The sequence below is a fragment of the Lepisma saccharinum genome, chromosome 17, assembly GCF_977018435.1.
Source record: "Lepisma saccharinum chromosome 17, izLepSacc3.1, whole genome shotgun sequence".
Taxonomy (NCBI): domain Eukaryota; kingdom Metazoa; phylum Arthropoda; class Insecta; order Zygentoma; family Lepismatidae; genus Lepisma; species Lepisma saccharinum.
Window position 1 is genome coordinate 9,230,192 of NC_139245.1, and position 27,137 is coordinate 9,257,328.

Here is a 27,137-nt window from a genome sequence, read left to right on the forward strand (position 1 = left end):
CACTGCAAAGTGCAAACCGATGATTCGAATGGGTTCCAGAGGGTTCTTCTTCCACGGCACGGTACATTTTTCCCTAATAGAAATACTCACAAATAATAAAAATATTTCAAAATCTCGTTAACATATCCTTCTCACTTTCACCCTGCTCTCCTCTGATAAATTTTTCACCTCTCGTTCGTCATTTCGATACATTCTGCACTGCCGAATTTCCTGATGCAATGTGACCGCCACAGATCTGCTGAGAATGTGGCCACCACATCTCTCCACAAGAAATCCATTCATTATCCAAGGACAAAATTCGAAACTTTTACAAATTGAAAAATCGTAGTTTTTTATAGATTCACATAAGAATATTTCATAGCTCGAGGGAAGGCCAAGGCCAAGGCCCCCTAGGTTCGGGGCTGTAATATTTCTCCACCAAACAAAATCTTTTCCACACCCCTACTTTATTGTATGAAGGTCCCAGAAATATCTCTCCCTCCCTCCCCCCAATATCTCCGCAATCTTTTTTCCATTTTTTCCTGTCTGCTGTCTGTCTGCCTTTAATCATAGCTTTAATCTCTAGAAGTCAAGGGAACCGAAATTTGAAGTGAGTGGAAGGCTGGCAGTCCATGTCCATATCCCATTCTGCACTCGTCTCGAATTTCAAATTTTTGCACTTGCCTCTCGAGTGTCTATGCCTATGCTCTCGACATAATGGGCTAAAACACCTTTTATAATTTGCATTACGATTACATTATGAAACAAAAGATATGAAAATCAACAGTTTGAAAGGATCAACCTGCAAAGTAATCTTTCAGTAAGTAAAAATAAAAAAAATTAAAACTAGTTTACATTTTAGTATTTGATTTGTTATTTTATGAATATCAACAGTAGAAAAAATACAGATAATATTACACTTATATACTACGTCGACAGATTTTCAGTAATTTTGTTTAATAGGAAAATTCGGAACATATTCAGTTCATAAGCCGTAAAATAAAATACCTACTATTTTACGGTAGGAACCCACATGATTGACATAGAAATAAACATTTTATTTATAGAATTATTCAATTATATTCACTCTCATTCAGAAGTTCTGCTTATTTATTTTCGATGTCCGTTATCCGACATTTAACTAACAGGCAAAAACGATGTTTCGAGTAATGTTTCGTTATGCTTTCTAACCTTGGTTTGGCTACTGTGGTTTGAAGTGTAGTCTGCTACGAAAACGTGTTTGGTATTCGGTTCTACAGAAACTAACGATCACTAACGATGTTGAAGATTTTATTTCAGAATAACCACGTCAGTCAACTCCGATTCGTAGGAACGAGTCGTAGATTTTCTTCATTTCTTAACATTCGATGTCTCTCTATGGGAGGTGCATTAATGAAAGATGAACGAAGTTTGCGAGAGAGGCAATCTTCTTCTGGTACCTGTATACTTTTTATCTATTATGTTGATTATTAACAATAAAAATACATTGTAGAGAAAAAGTATTAATTGCAGACTCCGAGTAATTTACGCATTTATTGCCCACTCTCACACCTCATGTGTATGATAATTTTTGCATGTAACATTCAGTATTGGAATTAAAGGAACGACTTAAGGTTACCGGACCCCTCTCAGATTTTCTTCATATTTGGCAAACTCGCTAATTGAAGCCTCCTAATCACGAATCTAAAGTTAAAAGTTGTCGGAAACTTCTAGAAATTGCAAAATAAGCTAAATTAAGGCGTTATTTTTCAATGTTTGCGAATTTTTTTGTTCCACAAGGAAATATATATATATATATATATATATATATATATATATATATATATATATATATATATATATATATATACCTATATGGTACTAGTTTACTATCCTTCGGACAGATTTCTTCATTTCTACAGAAGAAACTACTACGGTAAATATGCGATAACGCCCGGACACTTTTCACTCATTTATTTCCTTAATTTTACCACTGGTACTTACCTATTTTGCCTTGCAGAACATTCTTTAAGGTAAAGTTATGCCTTTTTCCATAAAATACTGTCAACTTTTCATATTACGATTGATTATTTGCCTTACTTGTTCCGCTTCTGTAATAGACAATATGGCGTGCACTCGTAATGGATCATCGCGCGTCATGGCGCGCCAGCTTGTGTTTTGTCGATTTTCAGTGCACAAGCAGTGTTTCAAACCTTCATGACGGAAAATTACGAACTATTTCGATTTTTTTTTCATGTTTACCTTCACAAACCATGCACGTTAGCCCCAAAATCCATCCATGGGTAGCCCCACAAACCATTGACGTTAGCCCCAAAAATCATCCACGGATAGCCCCACAAACCATTCACACAAGGTTAGGTTAGGCCTGATAGGTTAGGTTCCATTAGCACTCATTTCACCCCTAAATTCATCGAAAAAAGAAAGCGCGGCGAACATAGTTAAAAATAGAAATTTCCGTAAAAAGAAGGCACGCTTGGAAACACTGCAGAGATCGCGCGACTTTCAACGCTCTCGCCATCTGCACGCACACAATGTAAACAATGACATAATGTATAATGTGGCAGGCAATGCCAATTTCTTACGTAAAAAGTTATTAATTCTTGTTCGGCAGCATTAAACGAATTTTTTACTTTCTGGGAAAGAAAATACCTCCAAGAACGTCCAGAATGCTAAACAAACTCATTTAAGTAAGTACTTTCTCCTGTAAATTTGGAGAAATCCGTCCAGGCGATATCGCATATTTACCGAAACTACTTACCGTAATAAGTTCCTGTAATATTGTCTAACATCTGGAAGGTGTTTTGTGTGATGGAGGAATGTTTCATAGCGGAAATTCAACCATTGACGCATAGCCCCACAAACCATTTATACATAGCCCCACGAACCATTTCCGGTAAGGTTAGGTTAGCTAGGGTCACAATAGGTTACAATAGTTAAAAATTGGTTTCGAAAAAAATATGCGTAGCCCCACACACCATTCTCGCATAGACTCTCGAACCATTGACACTAGCCCCACAAACCATATTCTTCAGTTACAAAAACACTTTTTTTAAAAAAAAAATTATCAAAAAAACGTGAATACACGTTAAAAAATGATCCGCGAAGGAGATAGGTAAGTACAAATTTAAAAAATTGACAAAACTCAGAAGTTATAGGTGTCCGAAGGATAGTAAACATTTACCATATATATTCCTGATACTACCACGACACCAAATTTTAACTATGTTTGCCTAACCTAACTGAAACTAACCTAACCACAGGTCAGTGGTTCGTGGGGCTAGCATCAATGGTTCGCAATTATTTTGCAATTTCTAAACGTCGCCGACAAATTTTAACTTCTGATTCGTCATTAGCAGGCCTCGAATATGAAGAGAATAGAAGAGGGGTCCGGTCATCTTAAGTTATACCAAATGAAATTCACATGTGTGGGTTTCGATGTTATTATTATTTTTTTCATATTCTGCTCCGAGTTGTGCATTGTAATTTTGTGAAGTCCATTCTTAGTAGGTTCCCAATGGTGCAGTGGTAACGTCGTCGCCTTGCAATCAAGGGGTTCCAGGTTCGATATCCAATGGAGCCACTTAGTGGACCAGATCCCACTTTAAACTGTAGGCCCAGTCTCGATTAGCCAGAGTTCTAATTTCTGCTGAAGTATCGATGTTTGTTAATTTACCTTCAATTGTAATTCTCTCTTATCATGATAGTCTTATTGTTAGCAAAAGATGTACTACGAAAGGAAGCATACATATACTCTACGTTCAGTATTGATTAATGTAAATAGTTAAACTCATTATGTAACATTAGTTTATTCACATATCACATTTAATGTGATATAAATACTAACTGTCCATAAAATTATTAACAGCATGATATTAAGTTCAAAACATCATGCAGCTTCATAAGATATTCAAGAATCAAGGTACCTATTTATTATTTGGTTGCCATTACAGTATTGATGAAAAATTACTTTTATATTCATTTGAATTCTAAGACTAGATTTTTGTTAAATACCATAGCTAGAAAACACGAAGCTGAGGAATTGTTTGTCGTAATTAATAATTTAATGGTGTAAATAAATGGGTACCTGTTTGATCTCGGGAGAGCACCTCTCACTCGTTTATTTAGTCATTTTTAACATTTGTACTTACCTATTGTGCATTGCAAAACATTGTTTAAGGTGGGATTTTGCTTTTCTCGCGGAAATAATTTCAATTTTTCACATTACGAGTATTTATTGTTCTTCCTTCTTTCGCTTCCGTAAGACACAATATGGTGGGCACAGCTTGGCGCATCGTGGATCATCAGTGGGTATGCAGTGTTTCCAACCTTCGTAACTGTAAAATACCTGAATAGCCCCACAAACCATTGACTGATAGCCCCAAAACCATTGATGGATAGCCCCAAAAACCATTGACGGATAGCCCCAAAAACCATTGACGGATAGCCCCAGAAACCATTCACAGATAGCCCCAGAAACCATTCACGGATAGCCCCAAAAACCATTGATGGATAGCTCCAAAGGCCATTTATGGATAGGCCCACGAACCATTTCTGGCAAGGTTAGGTTTGGTTAGGTTAGGCAAGCATAGTTAAAATTTTGTTCGTAAAACAATGCTATACAGCTTTAAAAAAAAAAATCACCTTCACTTCTTGCAAACTACGACATGGTTGGAAACACTGACAGAGGGTACAGAACATCCGGTCGACGTAGGGGAAGAACGGCAATTGTGCATCGGAGATATATTTCTCTTTGAAAATACATGAATTCCCGGTCAAATAGATTCAATGATGAAAGAAAACACCTCCACAACCTTTGAAAATGCTACAGAAACTCATTTCCGTAAGTAGTTTATTCTGTAAAATTGAAGAAATTCCATTCTCCCCAGATCAAACAGTTACCAATAAATGTTTTGGGAGGGAGGTTAAACCTGAATACGGTTTCATGTAAAAAAATGTGACATCACACATGTGTATGAAATAATATATACACAAGTAATTCAAATTAACTAACACCTGTGTAAAGTGATATTATTGGCATGGTACATGTGTTGAATAAGGGAACCTTAATAGCATGCTGTTGTTAGAATTAACAAATTGTACCCATAACAGCATTGATTTAGAACCAAGTTCTGTGTTATTTAAATGTGATTTTTTTTAAAATGAATTTAATTCATTACAGACGGGTGAGGATTGCTGATTTCTTAGTGCATCTTTTGTACAGAATGTCATTTTCTGTCATAACATTTGGTGCCGGACCCCGTGGCTGAGTGGTTAGCACATCGTGCTGCGATGCCAGGGGTCCCAGGTTCGAATCCTGCTCGGGCATGGTTGTTTGTAAATGTCCATTCATCAATTTCATCACTCATCCCCATCTTCGCAAATTAGCCAAGAGGCACAAACCGCGAAGTAAAATAAAACAAATCAATCAATCTATCATAACATTTGTTTGTGCGCATGTGTTGACTCTTGCCTGGCTTACAGACTACTATTGACACTTAACAAAGCATTTCGTAGAACAGTCATTCTTATGGCATGTGTAGAATTTATTTCATGTAGAAAAAGTGTGAGTATCATGATGATGGAATTTACACAATTGGAACTTTGATCATGAAACTTCTTTTTATAACTGAAATAAGCTGCACATGGCTTGCAAAGATTTATTTTATATTAATTGCATCTGTTGTTGTTAGTCCACAGAGGTGCATTATAGGAAAGTACTGGTTTTGTGTGTCACTGTTTCTCTGTGCAAGATATGTGCTGGGCTAATGTCCAAGTGTGGCCGCGGTGGCTCAGTCGGTAACGCGTCTGACTACCATGCTAAAGGTCCCGGGTTCGATCCCCGGCCGGTTCAAATCCGGGAACTTCTCTAACGTTAGAACATTGGAAGCGGCCCCAGCGCCCACCCAGCGTCGAATAACATGGGTACCTGGGGAAACCTGTAGGGTAAAGGCGGTCAGGGGCGTGGTGCTGATCACATCACCCCCACTCACGACCGGATCAAGAAAGTGTGGGGCGTTACCCCCACACCCCCTATACGCCTCCATGCCGTGGTGCTAAGCACAGGGGAACACTTCACTTTAATGTCCAAGTACACCAACCCGTACCTATTTAAACTACTTACAATTGTTTCTGCTTCTAATAAATCTTATGTGAGGTCAGGTTTGATGCTGTTAGCATCCAATTTTTGCTTTGTGTGATCCATTGCTGTGTGAAAAACAGTGCTTGAAGTGAGGGGGATTTTATTTCCCCCAAGTTCTACCCCTCGTAGTGTTACCAGATCGCTGTAAGGAAAATGTAGGACATGCTGTCCCAAAATGTAGGACACAACACATTCTCAATAAATAATACATATTTCTATAGAACACGTTAGCAAGTAGTTGAAAATGACATTTTTCAGTTTTTTAAAAATAATTCTCAATGAATTTTTAAATGCAAAATTTCAACACTTGCAATCATATGCATCTCTTAATACTTGATTTAAGTGGTACTTCTCAGAGGAGACAATTTTAATCAAAATTTCAGGTTTAGTCAAACTATATATTTATGTTAGAGTGAACAGTCAAACTCTTTGAAATTATAAGGACCAACACCAAACATTTTACAGACTTTATGAAGAAATAATTTCTCTCGTGAGTCTGTTATGCTGATGGTAATGGAAGTACTCTCTCAAATAATACATCCCTAGATCCCTACTTAGGTAAAGTTGGAAATTAGTAATTTAGAAAATATATATTTATTTAATGAAAATCCCTAGCAAAGGGCCAGTTAAGATGAAAACTGAAGCTGAATTTAGGAAGAGAATTAGATCTGCTATTTCGTATTAATGCATCTTGAACCGTGTTTGGCAGACAAGCGAGGCTTTGGCGTCAGGACTCACAGCCAATAAAATCTTATGTGGGGCTTGTGTCAGTTGTCCCTATATGTTTATTACTATCCATTCAACCATCTTATCTTACCACCATTCATCCTCATCTTCGCGATTAGCCAAAGGGACAGAAAAAAGTGAAGTAAAATAAACTAAATCAACCAATCAATAGCAAAAATTCTTGACCACAAGAATAATTTATTGCCTTTTTATTGACTTCTTGACCTACTTGTTGATTTTTTACTTTTTCTTGACTTCCATGACTTTTTTGACTGGCAGACACCCTGAATAACTTTGTTCTCTATACCCCTGCTTTACAATAAAATTATATTGAATATTGAATAAGAATAGGCAATAGCTTGTTCCAGCAGTATAAACCTTAAGGCAAGAAATTCTGCTCAGGCATTGAACAGTGAAGTTATCAGAAAGTGGTCCCAAAACTTTGTTCATTAATTGCTTCCATTTTCCCGTTTATTTAATAGCAGGACAAACTTTTTTATTTTTGTGCAATGACTGAATCAAAATAAATTTCACTATTGAGTTTGGAAGCGCAGTCCATAGATTTGTAACTTGCATGATTCTTTTCTGTTATGTGTTTTCCTAAATTAATATTATGTGACGCTCAAAATGTAGAACATTTATGATATTTTTGAAATTCCTCCCAGACGCTGGACATAAGGCTAAAATGTAGGACATGTCCGGGAAAAACCGGACGTCTGGTAACCCTAACCCCTCGTTTCTTCCTACAGTCAGTGGTGAAGCATGGTCTTAAGAAGAAGGCATGCAATGCAATACTTAAACAGCCATGGTTCTTATTTCACAATTCTTGGTCATTGATATGAATGGATCAGGTGTAAAACATGGTGACATTTTGGTAATTTTTTAGTTACAAAGTAAAATGTGCCATCCTTCAATTTTCGAGTGAGATTGCCATGTCATACAATTTGCATTGGACTCGGTGAAGCCTTCTGAAATTGGTAAATGCAACACAAAAACAATTTATCTACAGTATCGCTTCTAATAACCTTTTTTCTTAATGAACTCGTAAATGACCAAAATGTCACTTACCATGTTTTACACCTGAGTCCTTCATATAAATACTTGCTATTACTTACAGCTTCTCACATACAATTTAAAGTATTTATGTTTGTTTTGGTAAATTCGCAACACAACAAACAAAGAAGAATACTCACTTCAACCATGCATTCTTCCCACACAAATGGAAGATATTCCAAAAAGATATAGAATGGATTTCTGCTAGCAGTCTGATTTCACCTGGGCTCTGCTATTTTCAAGATGCTGAAAAGCTCCAGCATACTCAGCTTTTCTTCGTGGGTTGGAGACTATACCTTCACCAACTTTTCACTCTTCACCATATGACACTTCAGAAGCGATGGTTTTTCCACGTAGCGGCCGAAAGCAATGGGTATGTTGCTTGCCAACAGGTTGCTGGTGCAGTTTGAAACTGCCGCTGCTGATTCAAATCTAAGTATCAAAATTTATAGATCCTGCACGCCCCTAGTGATGATATGAACATGATAAAATTGTCATCTTTGTTAACATCATGAAATTTTCTTTTTCTGGTGGTGCCACTTGCCCAGGTGCAATTTCTACCTTCTACAGAACTCTTGATGGCGCAGACAGTTTTGACTTATCATGCATATTGGGCATATATCTGCCTCCTTGATAGAGTTCTGGTTAATATTTTCAACTTGTAATGAAGGGGTCCCAGGTTCGATTCCTGCTGAGGGAAAAATGCAATGGTTTGGATTCCATTTTAAAGTTCATGTCTAATTAGTGTGAAAATGGACACAAAGTAATCAAACGATTATGTGTCTGTGGAAACTATTAATTTATTTCTATCATTTACATGCAGCTACTTTAATTTGCTACATTTATAATGTTAGAGAATTTTTGAAAAAAAAATAGATAAGAGTCGCATCAAATAAATAAAAAAGCAGTTCTGTGAATTTGTACGTAGCTTGTGTATTTACATAATGGCAAAGAATATGTAGATGTAACACACACAGAACTTAATAGTCAACCTCATTTTAGAGATAAATTATTCACATGTACTATACTGGTAGTTGTAATAATAAACTAAATGTGTAGGTTATTATTAACCACTTGTGTGCATTTAAAATTAAAAAATCTTGTACAAATTTTAAGTACCGTTGATTGCTGGTGTGTTATTTTTGCATAGAGAGGAAATTGTAGTATTGTGGATTATATTAATTCTTCTGTAACAACATAACAAAACATAAAAAATGTACATTTTTGTCATTTTTTTCAGCATTGCCTAAGAACACACTCCATAATATTTTGCATCAGGTTAAATTAAAGTTAAAACCAGATGTCGAAGTGAGATACAATAATTTCCTTTCATCATCTACATCATGTGAAGCTTTGTGGGAATCTGTTTTAGAAATAAATTGGCCAAAAATAATAAGGTAAGTTTTTGGATGATATTTTCCATTTTCAGATTAATTAGGTGCATTCAACATATGCTCTTTCCAAAATAAAGTAAGTTAAAATCAAATATGTTAAAACTTTGAATTGCAAACCATTTCTCACATTAACTTGTTCAGTGTTATTTTTCTATATTTATATTTTGCATGTGGTTTTATATTACGCAATTAGATATACTCCAGTCTCCAGACAAGGTTGGTTGTTTGTGCAAAATATAAAGTCTAATAGAATTATGTGCGTTTTTTCATACCATTGTCATCAATGTGATTTTTCATGTAGATGTTATTAATGCCTGCATTAAAATTAGATGTTTTTTGAAAATGTCAGTGCCCTGCATGATTTCCTGGTGCAGCATTAATTGCGTTTAGTGTTTATTTATCTGAATATTTTAGTTCTTGTTTGCATCATGATTGTTGCACAATCAGGAATTTCATGTTAGATATGTTAGAAGTGTAGTTATGTCTTTTGATATCAGTCCTGTATTCTTGTTATCTTTTCATGTATCTGAGTGTGGGGGGTGGGTTTGAGGAGAAGATTATGAAGAAACTAAAAAGAACATATCTCAGAAATGAAGAGAGGGTGGAAGGATGAATTAAAAATAAGTTTTTCACCCTAGAACTGTAGCCTGTCAAAGTAAAACTGAAAATCTTGCATGTTGAGATGAAGTGATAGAATATTGGAGATAATTTTCAAAGAATTCTTGAACATAACTTTAAACAGAAAACAAATAAGTTCCCTGGTTGTCTCTTTATGAACTTACAGTAGGGAAAATTAACCAAGCAATTAGAAATTTAGAAAATAATAGAGCCCCAAGTGAGGACAGTATCACTTCTGACATGATACAGAGGTGTAAGACTGTGGATGTTCATCTACCGGGGGGTTCAAATAAATGTATACACACTTTAAAAGCATGTCATACATGTGATACGCTGCGATGGTGTAAACACTCCTGTCATTCGAGGCACGAAAAACATTCGGAAGTGGTATTGGAAGTTTGAGAATATCTGTGAAGTGCCACGACAATGGAGGCAGGGATATGGAACTGAAGAGCCAACATGCCTAAGCATTGCTCGCTTGCATGATAAGTTTGAGAGGGAAGGAACAGTGATGGATATGCATGAGGGCTTATGAAGCAATCCCTGTGGCTACTCTGGAAGATGTCATGAGAAATGTACAGCATTGTGTGCAAAGGTGGTTGCAGGCTTGTGGTTTGCAGTTTGAGCACTTATTGTAATTGCATGCAGAAACTATGTCTATGTTGTAACTTTTCCCTTTGTATTGTTGTAATACTCTCAATAATATAGCAGCTATTCCATTTTAAAGTGTGCATACATTTTTTTGAACACCCCTGTATATGCTTATATTATGGAAAAGAAGAAATGCTTGAGGAATGCCATACAATTACTAATATGTTCTATCCATAAAAAGCACAGTAAACTAAACTGAGAACTACAAGGGTATATCATTGTTGGTACTAATATATGGGTATTGGTTCCAAGTGGTTTCAACTCAACCATAGATTTTAGTCTACAATACATGAAGTCATACAAGGCAATTAATTTGCTTTTTTATCCTGTTAGGACTCATGGCACTGGCTTTTCGAAGAAAGAGGCAGAAAACATGGCAGCTGAACAAGCTCTTGCTCAGCTGAGAGAGTTTAAAACTGTTACTGATAATTGGAAGCTTTGTAACAATCAGCCTAGTAGCTCTCAGATAGACAACATGGAACAACTGGAGAAGTTACATTTGCCTCTTAACTCACCACCGCTCCCTCGTAAGGAATTGTCGAATGAGGTCCATCCAGTTGGTAGAAGAAAAGCACAGAAGGCAACCAATGACTTCGTTAATGAATCGGAAGCTATGGAGTACAAAAAGCTTCATAATGTCAATTTGATTAACATGGAACAGTATTTAGACAATAAAATAGCCGACTCGAAGACGACAGTTCGTGAGTCAGAAAGATCAAATTTGAACTCATTGCAAATAGGGGACAGTGAGACGAAATATATGTCGGAGTATGATAAGAAATGCATGGATGGTAAGTACGTCCAACAAATTGTTTATGAACCTCATTCAAGTAGATCATGTACAGTGAACAAAATTAAATTTTGTAATAAGCCTGAGTAGATAACATTTTGACCTATTTTTGTCGTGTACTTGTTGGCACTTTTACAAATTTGTCACAAATTGTACATTTCAGAACTTTAAAAGTGTTCGGAATTGTAACAAATTATAAATCCATGCACATTTGATTTCTTAGGATGCTTTATTCTGTTTTGTATTTTTTTTTTTGCACAGCATGAAATTCAATGTTTCTAGTAGTATTGCCTGAAAAGAACTAAAAACGTATGAACACAGCACTAAAAATACTGGAAAAATCTGTTTGCATCATCACGGTTTCTCTCATCCAATTCCTCAATGTTAGCTGCAGTATATTGTTATAGATACTACATAAATACTGATGATGGAAATGCAGCATTTGTGAATACATGGTAAACATTTGTGAAGTGACTTAAAATGCTATGTTATTCTATGTTGTTGTAATTCCAATATTTACCTGATGTCTAGGTATAGATTTCATAAATTGTTAAGGGTAATTTTAAACCAATGGGATACAGGCTATGTATTTACATCCCTTGTATAGTTCTGGGCAAACTTAAACTCTGACCTTATCTTACTCACAATCTTTACGATTTGTGAAGGGGTATGTGGCCACCACATGATCCTTCAGAGTTGCCAGTTCTTATAAGCACACCCATATGGACGTATGGTGGCAATCTTTACATCTCATCAAGATTGTTAGGTAGGTAAGGTCCAAGTATCTTTAAGTTTGTCTGGTACTGTATATACGCTCTTGTACAGAGACATTCTACCATCTTCATGTATGCTTACTTGAATCAAGGGGAATTCTCAAATTATAGCAAAGTTCTGAACAAACACACTAATCTCTATAGATAGTTCTAGGTTATGACTGATGCCTTTTATCGATTGGCCACAAGAAACCCACTTTTCTCTTATCAGCCTGCAGAGGTAATTTAAGAAATGATAAGTGCCTTTTTGAGAAAACCTTGATGTAGCTTAAAATTTCTCCTTGTTTTACCTATTTTTGGTTGCCTACAAGCGTGGAACTTTATTACCTGTCACTCTCAAGAGGTCCCGGGTTCGATACCCGGTGGAGGCACATGGCACAGTGGTTCGGATCCCACTTTAAACCGTAGGTTCAGTCCCGATTAGCCTTACTGTGCATAAAGTGGACTTAAAACACCAACAAGCAGTAGGAAAAGGCTCTTAGTTTGTTGATGCATGACTAACGTATTGAGCCTCATTCTTGCAGTTGTATGTTTCCATGCTACTTTCTGCTACTATTTTTCTCAACAAGGTAATAATAATAATAATAATAATAAATTTTCTTTATTCAGCGGGCGAGGTTAACAAAGAAACAGCTTCTAGTTCTGTCAATTTGCCTGCATGGTAGTGTTTTTGTAATAATAGCATAATTGTTTTTGGTAATTTTTTCAATTGTTTTCATGTACTTGTAAGGCTTGCTTGTTTTGCATTTTTCAGAAGCAGTACATAAAGTGAAGAGTTTGTTTGCTCATCCAAAGGGTGTATTAAACAATGTGTACTCAGTTGTTGTGGCTGAAAAGAATGATGGAAAGTACACAGTTACGACAAATGCACGGTTGTTGCGATCTATGATGTGGGAAGTTATTGTCAAAGTGCGATGGCCAGTAGAGCAAAGCTTTATAGGTTTGGGGAAAACAAAGCAACATGCAGGCAATGATGTAGCATACAGAGTACTGGCATGGCTGTATATGCAGAACAAGCTGCTACCATCTGGGCACCCGGTGCTCTACAGCAAAGAAGAGGTCAAGGAAATGGTGGACAATTGGAAGCAGCCAATTGATATCACAATCGTGGACAAGGATTTGAAGGATGTTAAGTTACTGATGGATAGGTATGAGCAGGTATGTCATTTGGATTAATATTATTTAGTTGGCTGAAAAGAATTTTTCTTGTACTACGAAGCGCATTTCAAAAATTATATCAAAGAAGAAAAGAAGTGTAGCAACACTATATTAGTGGTTATGAACACAATTTCTTCATTTCTCAACATAGTGATCATTATTTTCCAGGCATTGTTGGTACCGTTGAACAAGGTTTTTTAATACCCTTTGCATAGAAGTTCTCCGCCCGGGAGTTCAGCCTATCCAACTCTACCTTTCAATGTCTGTTTTTTAAAATCGGTGAGATGCAAGCCACTGTTTGAGGTGCTGGAAGACGTGATAGACACTACGTGCCAGGTCCGGAGTAAGTGTTACTTACGTACTCCTGGCTATTTTTTCACCATAATTTTCATTTTCTTTTTTTCCTGTTTTCAGTATTTCCATGTCATAGACCATCACTAAACACACCTTTTGTTGCCTTCAAACATCAACGGTGTTGCCACTGTACCTCATATTTTTTTTAAAACACCCATTTGGACCGGTACGCCTTTACGAGGCATTTCAGGATTGGCTATACGCGAAAACGATCGGTTTTCTTCTCTGAACTATAGATGGCGAAATAGTCCACCTACCCAAGGTGGAAATTGACGTCCAAGTTTCCGTACGAATGTTTGACATGCAATTTTCCATGCTTTGTGGAAAAATAAATTTACACTTTCACTTCCATTTGGCAACACTGCATGAACAACACTGCACCCCGTCTGTTGTTTCTATGTTTAAAAATATCTACTTGGACAGGGCTAACATTTGGTGTATGACTTATGTATGTACAGGTTTCGGTTACAAAGTAACGCCACTCTTAATTCCCAGTTGCACCGTTCGTGGGACACACTGTATTATGTGCTCCGAACATTTTATCATGCTACAGTCATTAATCGATTTTGAATTCACAACAGTCTCAGTCCATCTTAAATGACCCTTGCTTCTCCCATCATCACAACTAATCTTTTAAAAGAATTTAAAATAAGAAAAATACTACTATAAATGCCATTATTAACCAATGGCATTACAATAACGATTAATTTTTCACAACTGTAATATAATTACTTCATTCACTAATGTTTATTGTCAAAATTTTCCATTCCAGTGTTTGAAAATGTTAGAAATTTATTAATTATTCCTCAATGAAAGTACAGTGTGTTGTTCTTAGCAATTTAGTTGTCATTTTTTGCGTGGATACTTGTGGAGCAAGTCATAGAAGGATGTGAATTGTAGTTCATTTATCTCTTAAGCAGATTTCACACCAAAGCAACAAGTGGCATGTGTTGCCACTTGAGTATTTCACCAATCGAACGTAGGCTTATGTGGTCTGAAACATTGCTGTTGATTGGTTCATTCTCAAGTGAAGTGTCGCCGGACCCTGTGGCCGAGTGGTTAGCACATCGTGCTGCGATGCCAAGGGTCCCGGGTTCGAATCCCGCTCGGGCTTGGTTGTTCGTGAATGTCAATTCATCAATTTCATCACTCATCCCCATCTTTGCCCATTAGCCAAGAGGCACAAAATGTGAAGTAAAATAAACTAAATCAATCAATCAAGTGAAGTGTCACTTTGGTGTTAGATATCCCTAAGAAATTTCTTAGCATTTAATGTAGAATTAAATGAAAGAGAATAAAACAATTAAGGGAAGGAACCCAGATAAACATAGAATATTTAGTGGAAGAACCAAATTTTCTTTTTTCGAACTTTGCCATAACCGTAGTGGGAAGTATACAGATGTATTTTTATTTTCCATTCTCTGTTTTGCTTTCAAGTCGATTGCCCCTGAGTTGGAAGAAGACACACTGAGCGAGGAAGGATCTGTAACAGGAAGTGTATCTGAAGATGGAAGTTTGGGTGGTGAGTTTTAAAGTCATACCTAACAGTATTAAGATGAACTGGTTTGTATTTGTAGTGACAAAACACCAATAGTTTGTAGGTGTTAGGTGTTAGTAGCTAGTGATGCTTAATTGTAGGTTTACAAAGAGTGCTTTCTTTAGACTCAGTAAAGCAAGGTTCTGTGCTTAAGAATAAATATATTTAATATGACAAAAGAGTAGCTTGCTAACACATAAAGAACCTCAACATTACCTCAGATAATAGTAGTCTTCTTTTTTTGTTGTCCAGATTTTCAGATTGACATCAATCCTTCTTCGAGACTGGAAAGGTTATTTGCAAGACTTGATAAAAGATTCTATGTAATGTAAACTAGAAAGGTGACAGAGCAGTGTGCAATCACCAAACCAAACATCACAGGAAGTTCCAAATCCCGTCATCTGCTGCATTCTGTGTATATCACTGGTTTCCTATCTAGATGTTGAGAGGTATCAGTTGCTGCAACTCAGCCAAGAGAAATTTTCCCCACTACCTGCAACCTAACATAGTAATTTCCTAGCTGCAAAATGGCAGATAGGAGGCACGTGCAGAATGTGTTTAACCATTAAACACCAGCTGAGACATATATGTTCCATTAGGTATTTTAGCTAACGCAGAGCAGAGACATACATGTCCCAGATAGCATCTTCCTGTAGTGTGTGACCTTTCGAACATACTGTGACTCTGGTATTGTTTGGAGAGAGATACATGTTTTGAATGCTAGATGACCTGGATGTATGATATGAGTAATTACTGAAGTGTAATTTGATTCTGGCTATATCGGGAGGGAGAAGTCATAAAGAAAATGTGCACTTTTTTTGTCAGTTTTCTTCATGTATTCTTAGAACATCCCATTTTTGGGAACAGAGGAGGAAAGGGGGGGGGGAGGTAGTTGTGTATTGGGCGGTCTACAGAGCAGTCAACAAAGTACCATGTATTTTTGCACAGATACGTGGCAACAGGAAGAAGGGAAGATGTGTCACCCTTCGTGCAAGGTTAGAGATCCAACAATGGAAAGCTGACACACTTTCTTGTGAGGAGAGGACTTTGACATGCTTGGCTAGAACCTTTCTGCTAACTGCCATCCTTGATGATGTTCCCTCTAAGTCATCAATGAAATTGGTTAAATGGAAGTGTGGGGAATATCCTAGATCCATGAACACTTCAGTTCAGTAACCAACCATTTCTTCATCTTTCCCAAAGTGAATCGTCTACATCATTCATCAGTTGACAACTTACTGTGAGCATGGATCTAGTTTATTTTATCCTTTAACCTTTTGGATCCCAAGCATCTCGATCGAGATACCAAAAGTAAGCCTTACGGTCCCAAGCATCTCGATTGAGACGCTGTGTCAAGGTCGTAGTTTTTACATTATAACTTTTCTATTTTTGGATAGAATTTCGATTTTTCTTTTTTATATTGTTCCTAATACATGTATTTAACAGAAATGTTTCTTTCACCTTTTTTCTTCTTCATGAAAATGGAGGTGAAAAGGCGGGAAAAGGGACTTCTCTTTTGCGTCTCTTTTCAAGGGAAAAGATAAATTTCAAACATGTCAACATTTTTTTAAAATAATTTTTGGGGTTTTTCTCCCTTCCCCCTCCATATATACGCCAAATTTGCATAAATTTTGCATTTTGTGCATTTTGACATTTTGGGGGGGGGGGGGGCGGGGGAAACCCATTTTTTTAAGGAAAAGTATTTTGAGGGGATTTCCCCCTTTCCCCTCCATATGTACGCCGAATGTGCATAAATTATATATCGTCTGAATCTGTGATTCATTCTGCGTACAACGGTATATCTTTCATATCTCTAGGGCATTTAGTTTCTGAGCTATAGTCATTTCAAGGTACCGCTGCATTCTGAAGCTTGAATCAGTGGCGTGCCCACCAGTGATGTGCCGTAGACTATAAGTTTACGTCTACATGCGTTGTCTACACGTAATCTACGCGTAGATTACATTGGGTTGTAGTTTACATAGACTACGTAGATAATCTAAAGTGCATTAAAATTAATTTTCAAGGGTTTCATGAAAGGAAAGTGACATTTTCAACTATATTTGTTCCTAACAAACTGAAAAGAATCCTATTTACAACAAAATTTCTCTTCTCTTCTCTCATCAACTATGGAAGAAGATAAATAGTATGCAAAAAACAACAACAGATGGCAGTCGTGAGGTAAGAGTGGTCTTTTCCCCATAAAACAGTAGAATATTTCCTATTTTAGGTTTTTTTCTAGGTGAGAAATTGTTCGAATTTGGAAGAAAGAGTATGAAAAGTTCTCCTCACACATCAGCAACTGATAGGCAGTATAATATTATTTTTATTCCACGGCGCCCTTTCCTAAGTTATCACCTTTCGCCATGTTGTTTACATAGATTACGTCGTCTACGTGTATAAAATTGTCTACGTGTAGAATGTAGACTATCGTTGTTTACGCGTAGACGCACATCACTGGTGCCCACCATTCCTTTGGGAGGTACAACTCAAGTTACATTGGTCATATGATAATAATGCAAATATTTTTGTGTTCCTTACATGTCAGCGATCATTTCCATGTGCATGTCAACACTGTCATGTACTTTTTTTGGGGGGGCGGGAGGGGGCGAAACCCCATTTTTTTAAAAAAAGTATTTTCAGGGGATTTCCCCCTTTCCCCCTCCATATATACGCCGAATTTGCAAAACTTTTATATAGTCTGAATCTCTAGTTCATTCCGCGTACAACGGTATATCACTCATCTCTCTAGGGCAATTAGTCTCCGATCTGCACTCATTTAATTGAAACTCTGCATTTTGCTCAAAATCGGCTTGGGACCGTGAAGCTTACTTGTGAAAATGGCCTTGGGACTCAAAAGGTTAACCAATTTTAAACAATTTTATTCATGCCGTTGAGGTCAAGCTGTAAATGAGACAAGAAGAAGGTATGTGTTGTGACTTCTGTCTTAGTTAATGTTACATTGTGGGTGACATTTTTACTGAGGTAAATTACTGTGAATATAATTTTTTAAAAATATATATTGTTTACACTATAAATGATTATTTTCAGATGAATATCTGACGGACCCGATAACTGGAAAATCATACAGAGATATTTCTGAGCGTTACTTGAGCAAGAGAAGTGCAGATCTACTAGAAACATACAGGCAACGAATTAGGAGCTTTGAAGATGGAGAAATAAATAATCCTTTCACGGCGTACATGACTGAAAAGGATTTGCGGAAACTAAGAGAGACACAAGAAAGTCTTCCCATATTCAAATACAAGTGAGTCTTTTCATGTAATAATTACTTTTGTTAATTTTTGACAGTTGACAAATTCATATTGTCATTTCTCTTCCCCATCAGAAATTTGTTTCAAGCAATGAAAAAATCAAATATGAAAAAAAAATTGTATAAGTACTGTTAATATTTTTTAATGCTTCTATGTAGAATGTGTTGCCTCTGTGACTGAACATGAGGAGTGGTTGACTCATGATCTTGGATCGTTAAATGATCCACCTGTTTCATGGCATTTCATCTAATTGTCATTCATTCTCTTCATTGCAATACCAAAAGTGCCAGAAAAGTGACACAATAAATTAAAAGTTAAGAATACAAAATTTGTCTAGAATGAATTGCCATTTTGAGGGAAAAAATGTAAAACATGATTGTAAGTAAAATACGAGGATCATCCAGAAAATAAAGACCGTTTGGTTATATAAAATGAAAAACACAATATTTATTGGAAAAAACAATTCTGTTACATACCTGAAGCTTCCTTCACTTCTCTACATAATCACCTCCTATATTTAAACATTTGTCGTATCTGGGCACGAGCTTCAGAATTCCCATGTTATACTCTTCTGCCGCCAGTTCATTAAGCCAGGTGGTCACTGCATTCTCCACCTCTTCATCACTTCCAAAACGTTTACCGCCCAGAAACTCTTTCAGCTTAGGGAGAAGGTGGAAATCGCTTAGAGCAAGGTCCAGACTATAGGGTGGATGATCAAGAATTTCCCATCCGAATTGATCCAGCAATTCTTGAGTTGCACCAGCAGTGTGAGGGCGGGCATTGTCGTGCAGAAGCACAATTCGTCCAGAAAGCATTCCTCGCCTCCTGTTTTTAATGGCTCGCCGTAGTTTTCTTAAAGTCTCACAATAACGATTTGCATTGATCGTAGTGCCTTTTGGCGGAAATGCGCGAGCGGTCTTTTGTTTGAATGCAGTGACCACCTGGCTTAATGAACTGGCGGCAGAAGAGTATAACATGGGAATTCTGAAGCTCGTGCCCAGATACAACAAATGTTTAAATGTAGGATGTGATTATGTAGAGAAGTGAAGGAAGCTTCAGGTATGTAACAGAACTGTTTTTTCCAATAAATATTGTGTTTTTCTTTTTGTATAATCAAACATTCTTTATTTTCTGGATGACCCTCGTATATACATATATTGTGACATACATGGATCAGGTACTAGAATCTGTTGTGCCATGTGAAGTAGCAGCTCTAAACGAAATATTCATCTATAGCTTGTCTCGCGTGTGTTCGAGAATTGATAGGGTGATGTGAATAAGTGCCGTTGGGTCACTCACCCATAAGGTGTTCCTCGGACAGTCGTTTACTGGTGTTATGAAGGCCTGCAATCGTCACAGTTGGACTATCGGTGGAGCAGAGCGACAGAGAGACTGTCCAGGTGTTTGGCAGTTGGATTGTCGCAGTTATCCTCTTAGCGGCATTCTGGCTATGAGTTTGAGACTTCTGGCTGGCCTAGATGGAATGGTAGGTGACAGGCAACCAGCTTCTTGTAAGAGCCCTTGAGGAGGCACACTAGCTGGCGGCTGGAAGTGGCAATGTGTAGCAGGCTACCCTGAATGGTTGTGTTGGGGCTCGGCTTGTTCCGAAGTGCACTTTCCGATCTCCTTCGTGCTCTCCCTTGGATTTGTGTATGAAAGACACTCGATCAGCATAGAGCGAAGCCTGCAGCAGGGGGGGTCGCACCTTTGAAGGTGGTTCTGAACTCTGTCCTTTTTTCTCTCGAATGGTGGTTTTTATTTTGCTCAGTTCTGGAGTAAGTTGATGATTAGAATTTGGTTTTATGTCAGTTGTTGCATGGTGCTTCTGTCTTAGAAGCAGTTACCATTATCCAGGTTGAGTACTTGCCGACATTGCTGAACTGTATGCTTTTACCTTCTAGGATGATGTCCTACAGAGTGTGTGACTTCTCACAGGCTAATTTTCTTAGTTGAGAATCTGACGTTTTCGTTGCTGGGTTCCCTCACATGTATATTGATGAGGAACATTGAGCAAATCTCAAAACTCATAACATAACTCTGTGTACAGTACGCTGATCCAATCATGAAAACAACATACTGCTGGCAAAACAAGGAAATTCTTTGCCACTACGGGTTCGTCTTCCTGATAGAGGCATGCAGTCTGGTAGCAAAGAATGAAGAAATAACTGCAAGCATGACATAAAAGTCACATTTGCTAGTTACAATAAACAGTCCCTCTTTTGGAAATTGACATAGTGAGCTTGGAGCTTGCGAGCACATGTGTGGAATGTCATTCAGGTTGGGTCTGTCCATGAGAGTCATTGTGCCAAAATTCATGAGTTCATGAATGTCAAACCAAGGAACGATTTCTCCATCAACGAGCTTCCCAGGCAGTGGTGATTGGGCCAGGTAAGTGCAGAAAGAGCATACGCTCAGTCTTCCTCACCTTTCCCTTCTCTGGCCAGGGACTGGCTGCACGGTTCATAATTCACACCTTAACATTCATTTTGAGCAACATTCCTCTCTCTAAAAATGTTGGCCTTATGTTCTCGTATGGCACACAAAGCCGTTTTACATTTACATGATTTACAGATGTAATTCTTCTTCTGTTACAGGTCTCATCTGACTAAACTTGTAAATGAGCACCCTGTTGTGGTTATCACTGGAGAAACTGGATGTGGAAAGAGCACGCAAGTACCCCAAATAATATTTGACAACTGGACAACGGCTGAGAAGGGAGCCTGGTGCAACATAATTGTAACCCAGCCTAGACGAATCAGTGCAATTTCCCTTGCAGAAAGAGTGTCCCAGGAGAGACTTGAGCAGGTAATCATTTGGTGATAGATACCAGTTTATATAAGTGTGTTATTTCTTCACTTTCATGTTCTGGTAGTGAATTGAGACTTCTGCTAAGATTGGACTGTCTGGGGTCGTTTATGCAGGCAGGACGTAAACAAGCTGATATGTTCTTGCAGGTACAGTTATTGCCAAGTGTCTCTATTGGTAAATGTATTTTCAAAACACTGTGAAAATATTAGATCGCCAAGGGTCCTGGGTTCAAATCCCGCTCGGGCTTGGTTGTTTGTGAATGTCCATTCATCATTTTCATCACTCATCCCCATCTTCGCAAATTAGCCAAGAGGCACAAGACGTGAAGTAAAATAAAGTAAATCAATCAATCAAAATATTAGATGTACCTGATGGAGTTGCAGTCACAAACATGGGCTTTGGGGGGGGGGGGGGGGTTGAATGGGTCCTTCTGCATTGAATAACAGGATATTTATAGAAATGTCAAATTGGTAAAATTATCTACAATTTTACCAAGAACCCAACACACCAATATATCTACATCAGTCAACACTAATAGATAGGGACCTTGATTCCTCGCAAATGTGACAACGCTGAAAAATGTTAAAGGTTGAAAAAAAGTGTTTATAGATGTCTAGTGACATGTTCTAAACACATTTTCTGTGCATTCAAAATTGCAAAGATCACAGATTTTGTGCTTAAAAAACGAAAAATACCATGAAAATTCAACACTTCTTGTGTTTTAGGCATAAAAAATAAAATGTATGATATTTATGTGTGTATAATGCATATGTATCCAAAATTTTATCACCCCCCCCTAAAAAAAACAACTATGGTACATGTTATTCATGGAAGTATTCTATGAGTTACATGAAACCATGTGTAAATGGAAGTGTTTCTAACGATTTTTCACCTATCGGAATGTTTTGCGTTAATCGATACAGTATCGATTAATCTCTCCCATCCCTAATAAATAGTTTACTAATTTGCCATTTTATTATTTTTATGTTCCCTGGTTTTATAAAATAAATTTCTGACATTGAACACTTTTTTTTAGACAAAATTCATGAAAACATATATTTTGTCTTGTGCCAACGTTATTAAAAATAATGTAAGTGATTGTAAAATATAAACAAATAAATCCAAGGGTTTTAAATCTGATGAAAGTGGGGTGGGGTCCATCGTCATTGTGAAACTCGACCAATTCACCAAACACCCTTGTTATTTTCCTCTTGACAGTTTATCAAATCCAAAGTGTACACGTCCTCAAGAATTAGGTTTCAAATACCGAGAACAGTGAAGTGATCCATCAAAGTGAACAAAGCTAAACAACATGTAATGAACATATTGCAGGGTGCAAATTCCTGGGGGGATGGAGGGGTAATTTCCCCCCACCAAAAATATTTGTGGGGGAGAGTTTTTGTTACAACAAACAAAAGATAAACAATTACTTTTAATTTCAAATATACTGTACTAATAATAATATCGAATACATGCACAAATTAGTGTAGTTGTGAGTGTTCAATGCTTTTTCTCTCTCAAGAGATCATTAACAAATCTACATCAGTTCGCACAATAAAAGTAAAACAAGAATGCAAAACAATAATAACTATGAAATTAATTGATTTATTTTAATTATCATAATTGGTTTTGTGCGAATTACTCGCAGTTGACAAATATTAAAAAATATTTCAATTATGAAAAAACAATAAAAATATCAAATAAAAGGTCACTACAATATACACATGCCTAAAATTGCCTGAAGAAGAAGGCGGCAAAGAAGAGTGGCAAAGTATAACCGTAAAGCCCATCTTCCAGTGATAATGAGGGAATTTGAAGAGGGTCTCAAAGATGACCTTTTCGCGTCGTCTGGGGGAATGTGGACTTGCATCTTACGCTCCACTCAAGAAGTCATTGCTCAACAATGTACATAAGAGAAATTGTGTGAAGTGGTGCAAAAAAAAAAAAAAAAAAACTGGTCCTTGGAACATTGAGGTAAGGTCCTTTTCAGTGATGAATTGAGATTTGTGCTGTACAGCTCCCGAAAAGTGAGAGTTCGGAGGACAGCAACCGAGAAACTTCTCCCCGAATGTCTCGTGCAAGCTGTTCAGGTGGGGGTCAATCAGTCATGATCTGGGGATGTATGTCTGCTGCAGGGACTGGGATTTTGAGATTCATTCCTGGCTCCATGGGTTCACGAGAATCCATTGAAACAATGAAATATAACATGCTCCCATTCTGCCCAGAAGCTCCACAATGGGTACTTCGTCTTCCAGCAGGACAACGCAACTTGCCACACGTCAGCAGCAACAATGGCTTGGATTTAAGCAAGGGAAATCCCATTGTTGCCTTGGCCAGCATGAAGTCCGGACCTGAATCCTATAGAAAACCTATGGAATACCATTGGCCTTCGTGTAGTTAGACGCCAGCCAAGGAATGTCCTGGAACTTCGCGAACAGTTCATCGAAGTATGGAATGAGATTACGCCCCAAGAATGTCAGAAATTGGTCCGCAGCATGAGAAAACGTGTTCAACTGTGCTTGAAACTTAAAGGTGGACCTATTGATTATTAAAATTTCACACTTCATTCATCTAATTTCAGGAGAAATGTTTGTTTCCAAGTATATTTTCAAAGTTCAGATTTAATGATTTTACAAATTGTACCTTTAGTTGCATCTATTAGTTATAAGTGCATTAATTTACCCTTACACTTTCTTGATCTTGATGTACCTTTCAATAACATTATATAATAATTCCAATTTTGTATTAAAGTGTTTATTTCATGAAATGCACTTGCATGTGTACTTTTTCTGTTTGTCTGAAAAACACATGACAAGGTGGTCTTAAACTTTTAGTAGGGACTGTATTTCATAATTTATTAACATCTTTAACCAGTTAGTAAAGGACGTAGTTTGCTACTTTATAATATCTGATATATTTAAAGGTAACAAATTTATTTATTTTTTGGTAATTAATAATAATAATATATTTTTAATTTAGTAATGTAATTTAGTAAATTATTTTTCTTTTAATAACATTACAAATATGTATATCGTATAATTTATATGTATGTTTGTGCAGGGGGATTGTAGATTAAGATCTTTCTCCCCCCCTCCCCGTCTTATATGATTTCGCACCCTGACATATTGAACAGGATGGTGAAGCACCAGAACTTCATAAATATCCTGTTTGGACCTTATTTACAACTCCCTAAGGGGGATTTCACATCGAAGCGATAGGTGACAAGCAACACATATTGCTTGGAAGCAAACCCTCAGTAATCAATTGAACCTTTCGAACAGAAGCGACATGACAAGCTGCAGCTTCGGTGTGAATTCTCCCTAGAGAATCAGTCTTATTGTTTTTAATGTAAACCTTTATTTTTAACATGCGTTTGCCTAAGAAACTAAGGTAGCATTCCTTAAATATTGCAACAAACTGTATTTCTTCTCATTCTACATTTTAGCTTGGAGACACAGTTGGTTACCAAGTGAGACTGAAGTCAAATATTCCACAGAAAAGAGGAGCCATACTTTTCTGCTCAGCAGGAATTCTTCTCAGGCGAATGCAGGGAAATCCTAGCTTGATAGGAGCTAGTCACATTGTGTTGGATGAAGCCCATGAGCGGGACATAAACACAGATATGCTCCTCGTTCTCTTGAAGAGAGCTGTGAAGGAAAACCCATCCCTCAAAGTTATCATCATGAGTGCGACAGTAAATTATAAACTTTTCTCAGACTTTTTTGATCGTGCACCTATAGTACATGTTCCAGGGTTCACGTATCCTGTCAAGCAACATTTTTTAGCAGACATTTCTGAGGAAGTTCGAGAAACATCCTCGTCAATCTTGCAACGGTGTGGTTCCCTCAGCTACCACCATTTCGAAGATTCAAGTTTCAGGAACATGCCGTTTGTTGATACAGATTTAGCAGCGCGGTTCATTGCTTGGATCGACCTTTGTCGACCCGAAGGTGCCATATTGTGCTTTCTACCTGGCTGGCAGGAAATCAAGAATGTTGCCGATATTCTGAAGAAACAACTTTCCCCAAGTACCCACTGGGTCTTGCCAGTCCATTCAAGACTTTCTTTCAGCGATCAGAGAAAAATCTTTCAGGTTCCACCACCTGGCATTAGGAAGATTATCTTGGCAACTAACATTGCGGAAACAAGCATTACGATAAACGATGTTGTTTATGTGGTGGATTTAGGAGTACAGAAAGAGCAGAGGTTAGTTCAATTTTTCTTATGTATTCAATAGTAGTCAAATGAAGGGGTTGCGTTTGATTCCCTGGGTGAGTGATGTAAGGTTGGAATTTGGAAAATGCACCACCAAGCATTAATGAGTTAAGATTTTACACAAATTAAACTTAACCCTGGTTACTTATCATTAAAGCCCGGATTTCTATGCAAAATGCATGTTTCATATAGGATGCAAAAACTTATGGAAAACATTTTTTTCTTTCCGACGAACTTGTAAGGAGTCTTTTGAGACGCATATGATAGCGCATATAAGTGCATATTTTGAGTGAATTTTGTTTTGCATGCATATTTCTTCAACTTTGCAGGATAAGGCATATTTCGAATTTTATTGCTACATACTTGGCAACTATGTGGAAAGGGTTTCTGGTGTCAGTATTAAAGGAGTTCATGAATGTGTAAGTGTTATTTTGTGTTGTGTTAAACATGCCACCTGAAAAATCAAGTAAGGCGGTATTGTTGCGTAAGTATGTACAAGAATTTGGAAGTAGTGTATTTACAGAAGATGGGTCACTTTTGTTCTGTGTGGTGTGCGAAAAAAGAGTTTCAGCAGAGAAGAATTTTCAAGTTACTCAACATGTCAATACAGCAAGACACAGGGAAGCCCTTCAAAGAAGATCGTGCAGTAGACAACAACTGCTTACTACCGCGTCCACTAATTCAACATCTGAATGCACAGTAAGTGATACATTATATGTAGATCTCTGTTCTGCGTTTGTGAGTGCTAATATTTCTTTGTGGAAACTGAGCAATGCCCATCTTCGAGGTTTCCTTGAAAAGTACACGGGAAAGAAAGTGCCAGATGAATCAACGCTACGTAAAAACTATGTGCCTGTTTGTTTTAATGAGGTCATGGGAGAAATTCGGGAAGCGTTGAAGCACGAGAAAATATGGGTGTCTATCAATGAGACTATTGACGCGGCAGGATGTTGTGTTTGCAATGCTGTTGTTGGTGCAATGAAGGCGAGTGGTAAACCCTACTTACTGAATATCGAGGTGATTGAGAAAGTGAATCATTTCACAATTGCCAAATTCTTTAACGATTCATTAACTTTGTTGTGGCCAGATCACATCCAGTATGACAATGTGTTACTGTTTGTTAGTGACGCGGCCCCGTACATTGTCAAAGCAGCACCTGGTTTGAAAGTGTTGTATTCTAAATTAGTCCATCTAACTTGTCTTTCACATGATCTTCTTCGCGTAGCAGAAATAATCAGATACCAATACCCGGAAGTAGACGCACTTGTATCAAATGTAAAGAAAGTATTTGTGAAAGTTCCTTCGCGACTACGTCTCTTTCGCTAACTGGCGAAAAACGTTCCGTTACCTCCGCAACCGCTATTAACACAATAGGGCTCGTGGCTAGAAGCTGTGTTGTATCAATGAAGTGAAGGCGGTCATAGACTCACTAAAACCATAAGACGCAGCTGCTATTTGTGTGTCACAGAAATATTTCTCTAGAAGTGGCATTGAGATCGAAATTAAGTACATATACAACCACTTCTCGAGTATACCTGCAATTATTACACAGTTATAGTCCCGTAATAATCCCTTGCAGCATTCACTCTCCTTGTTGGACGAAGTATCGCAAACTTTGTCCAGTGAAACTCACGGTGTCGCCAAAATAGCGTCAGAAAAACTTCGCCAAG

At 37.4% G+C, this 27,137-nt stretch overlaps 1 protein-coding gene across 1 annotated transcript in view; it reads left to right on the forward strand.

Moving 5' to 3' along the window:
• Window positions 1-767: 767 nt before the first annotated feature.
• LOC146001515 (ATP-dependent RNA helicase DHX30-like) overlaps window positions 768-27,137 on the forward strand; it is a 55,496-nt gene continuing 29,126 nt past the window's right edge. The window contains exons 1-9 of the mRNA XM_083138910.1: window positions 768-799; window positions 1,279-1,414; window positions 9,138-9,294; window positions 10,894-11,351; window positions 12,878-13,281; window positions 15,073-15,157; window positions 18,221-18,437; window positions 21,039-21,249; window positions 24,698-25,458. Of these exons, the coding sequence (XP_082995036.1) occupies window positions 1,357-1,414; window positions 9,138-9,294; window positions 10,894-11,351; window positions 12,878-13,281; window positions 15,073-15,157; window positions 18,221-18,437; window positions 21,039-21,249; window positions 24,698-25,458 (2,351 nt within the window). The 5' untranslated portion in view covers window positions 768-799; window positions 1,279-1,356. The remainder of the gene's footprint in view (window positions 800-1,278; window positions 1,415-9,137; window positions 9,295-10,893; window positions 11,352-12,877; window positions 13,282-15,072; window positions 15,158-18,220; window positions 18,438-21,038; window positions 21,250-24,697; window positions 25,459-27,137) is intronic.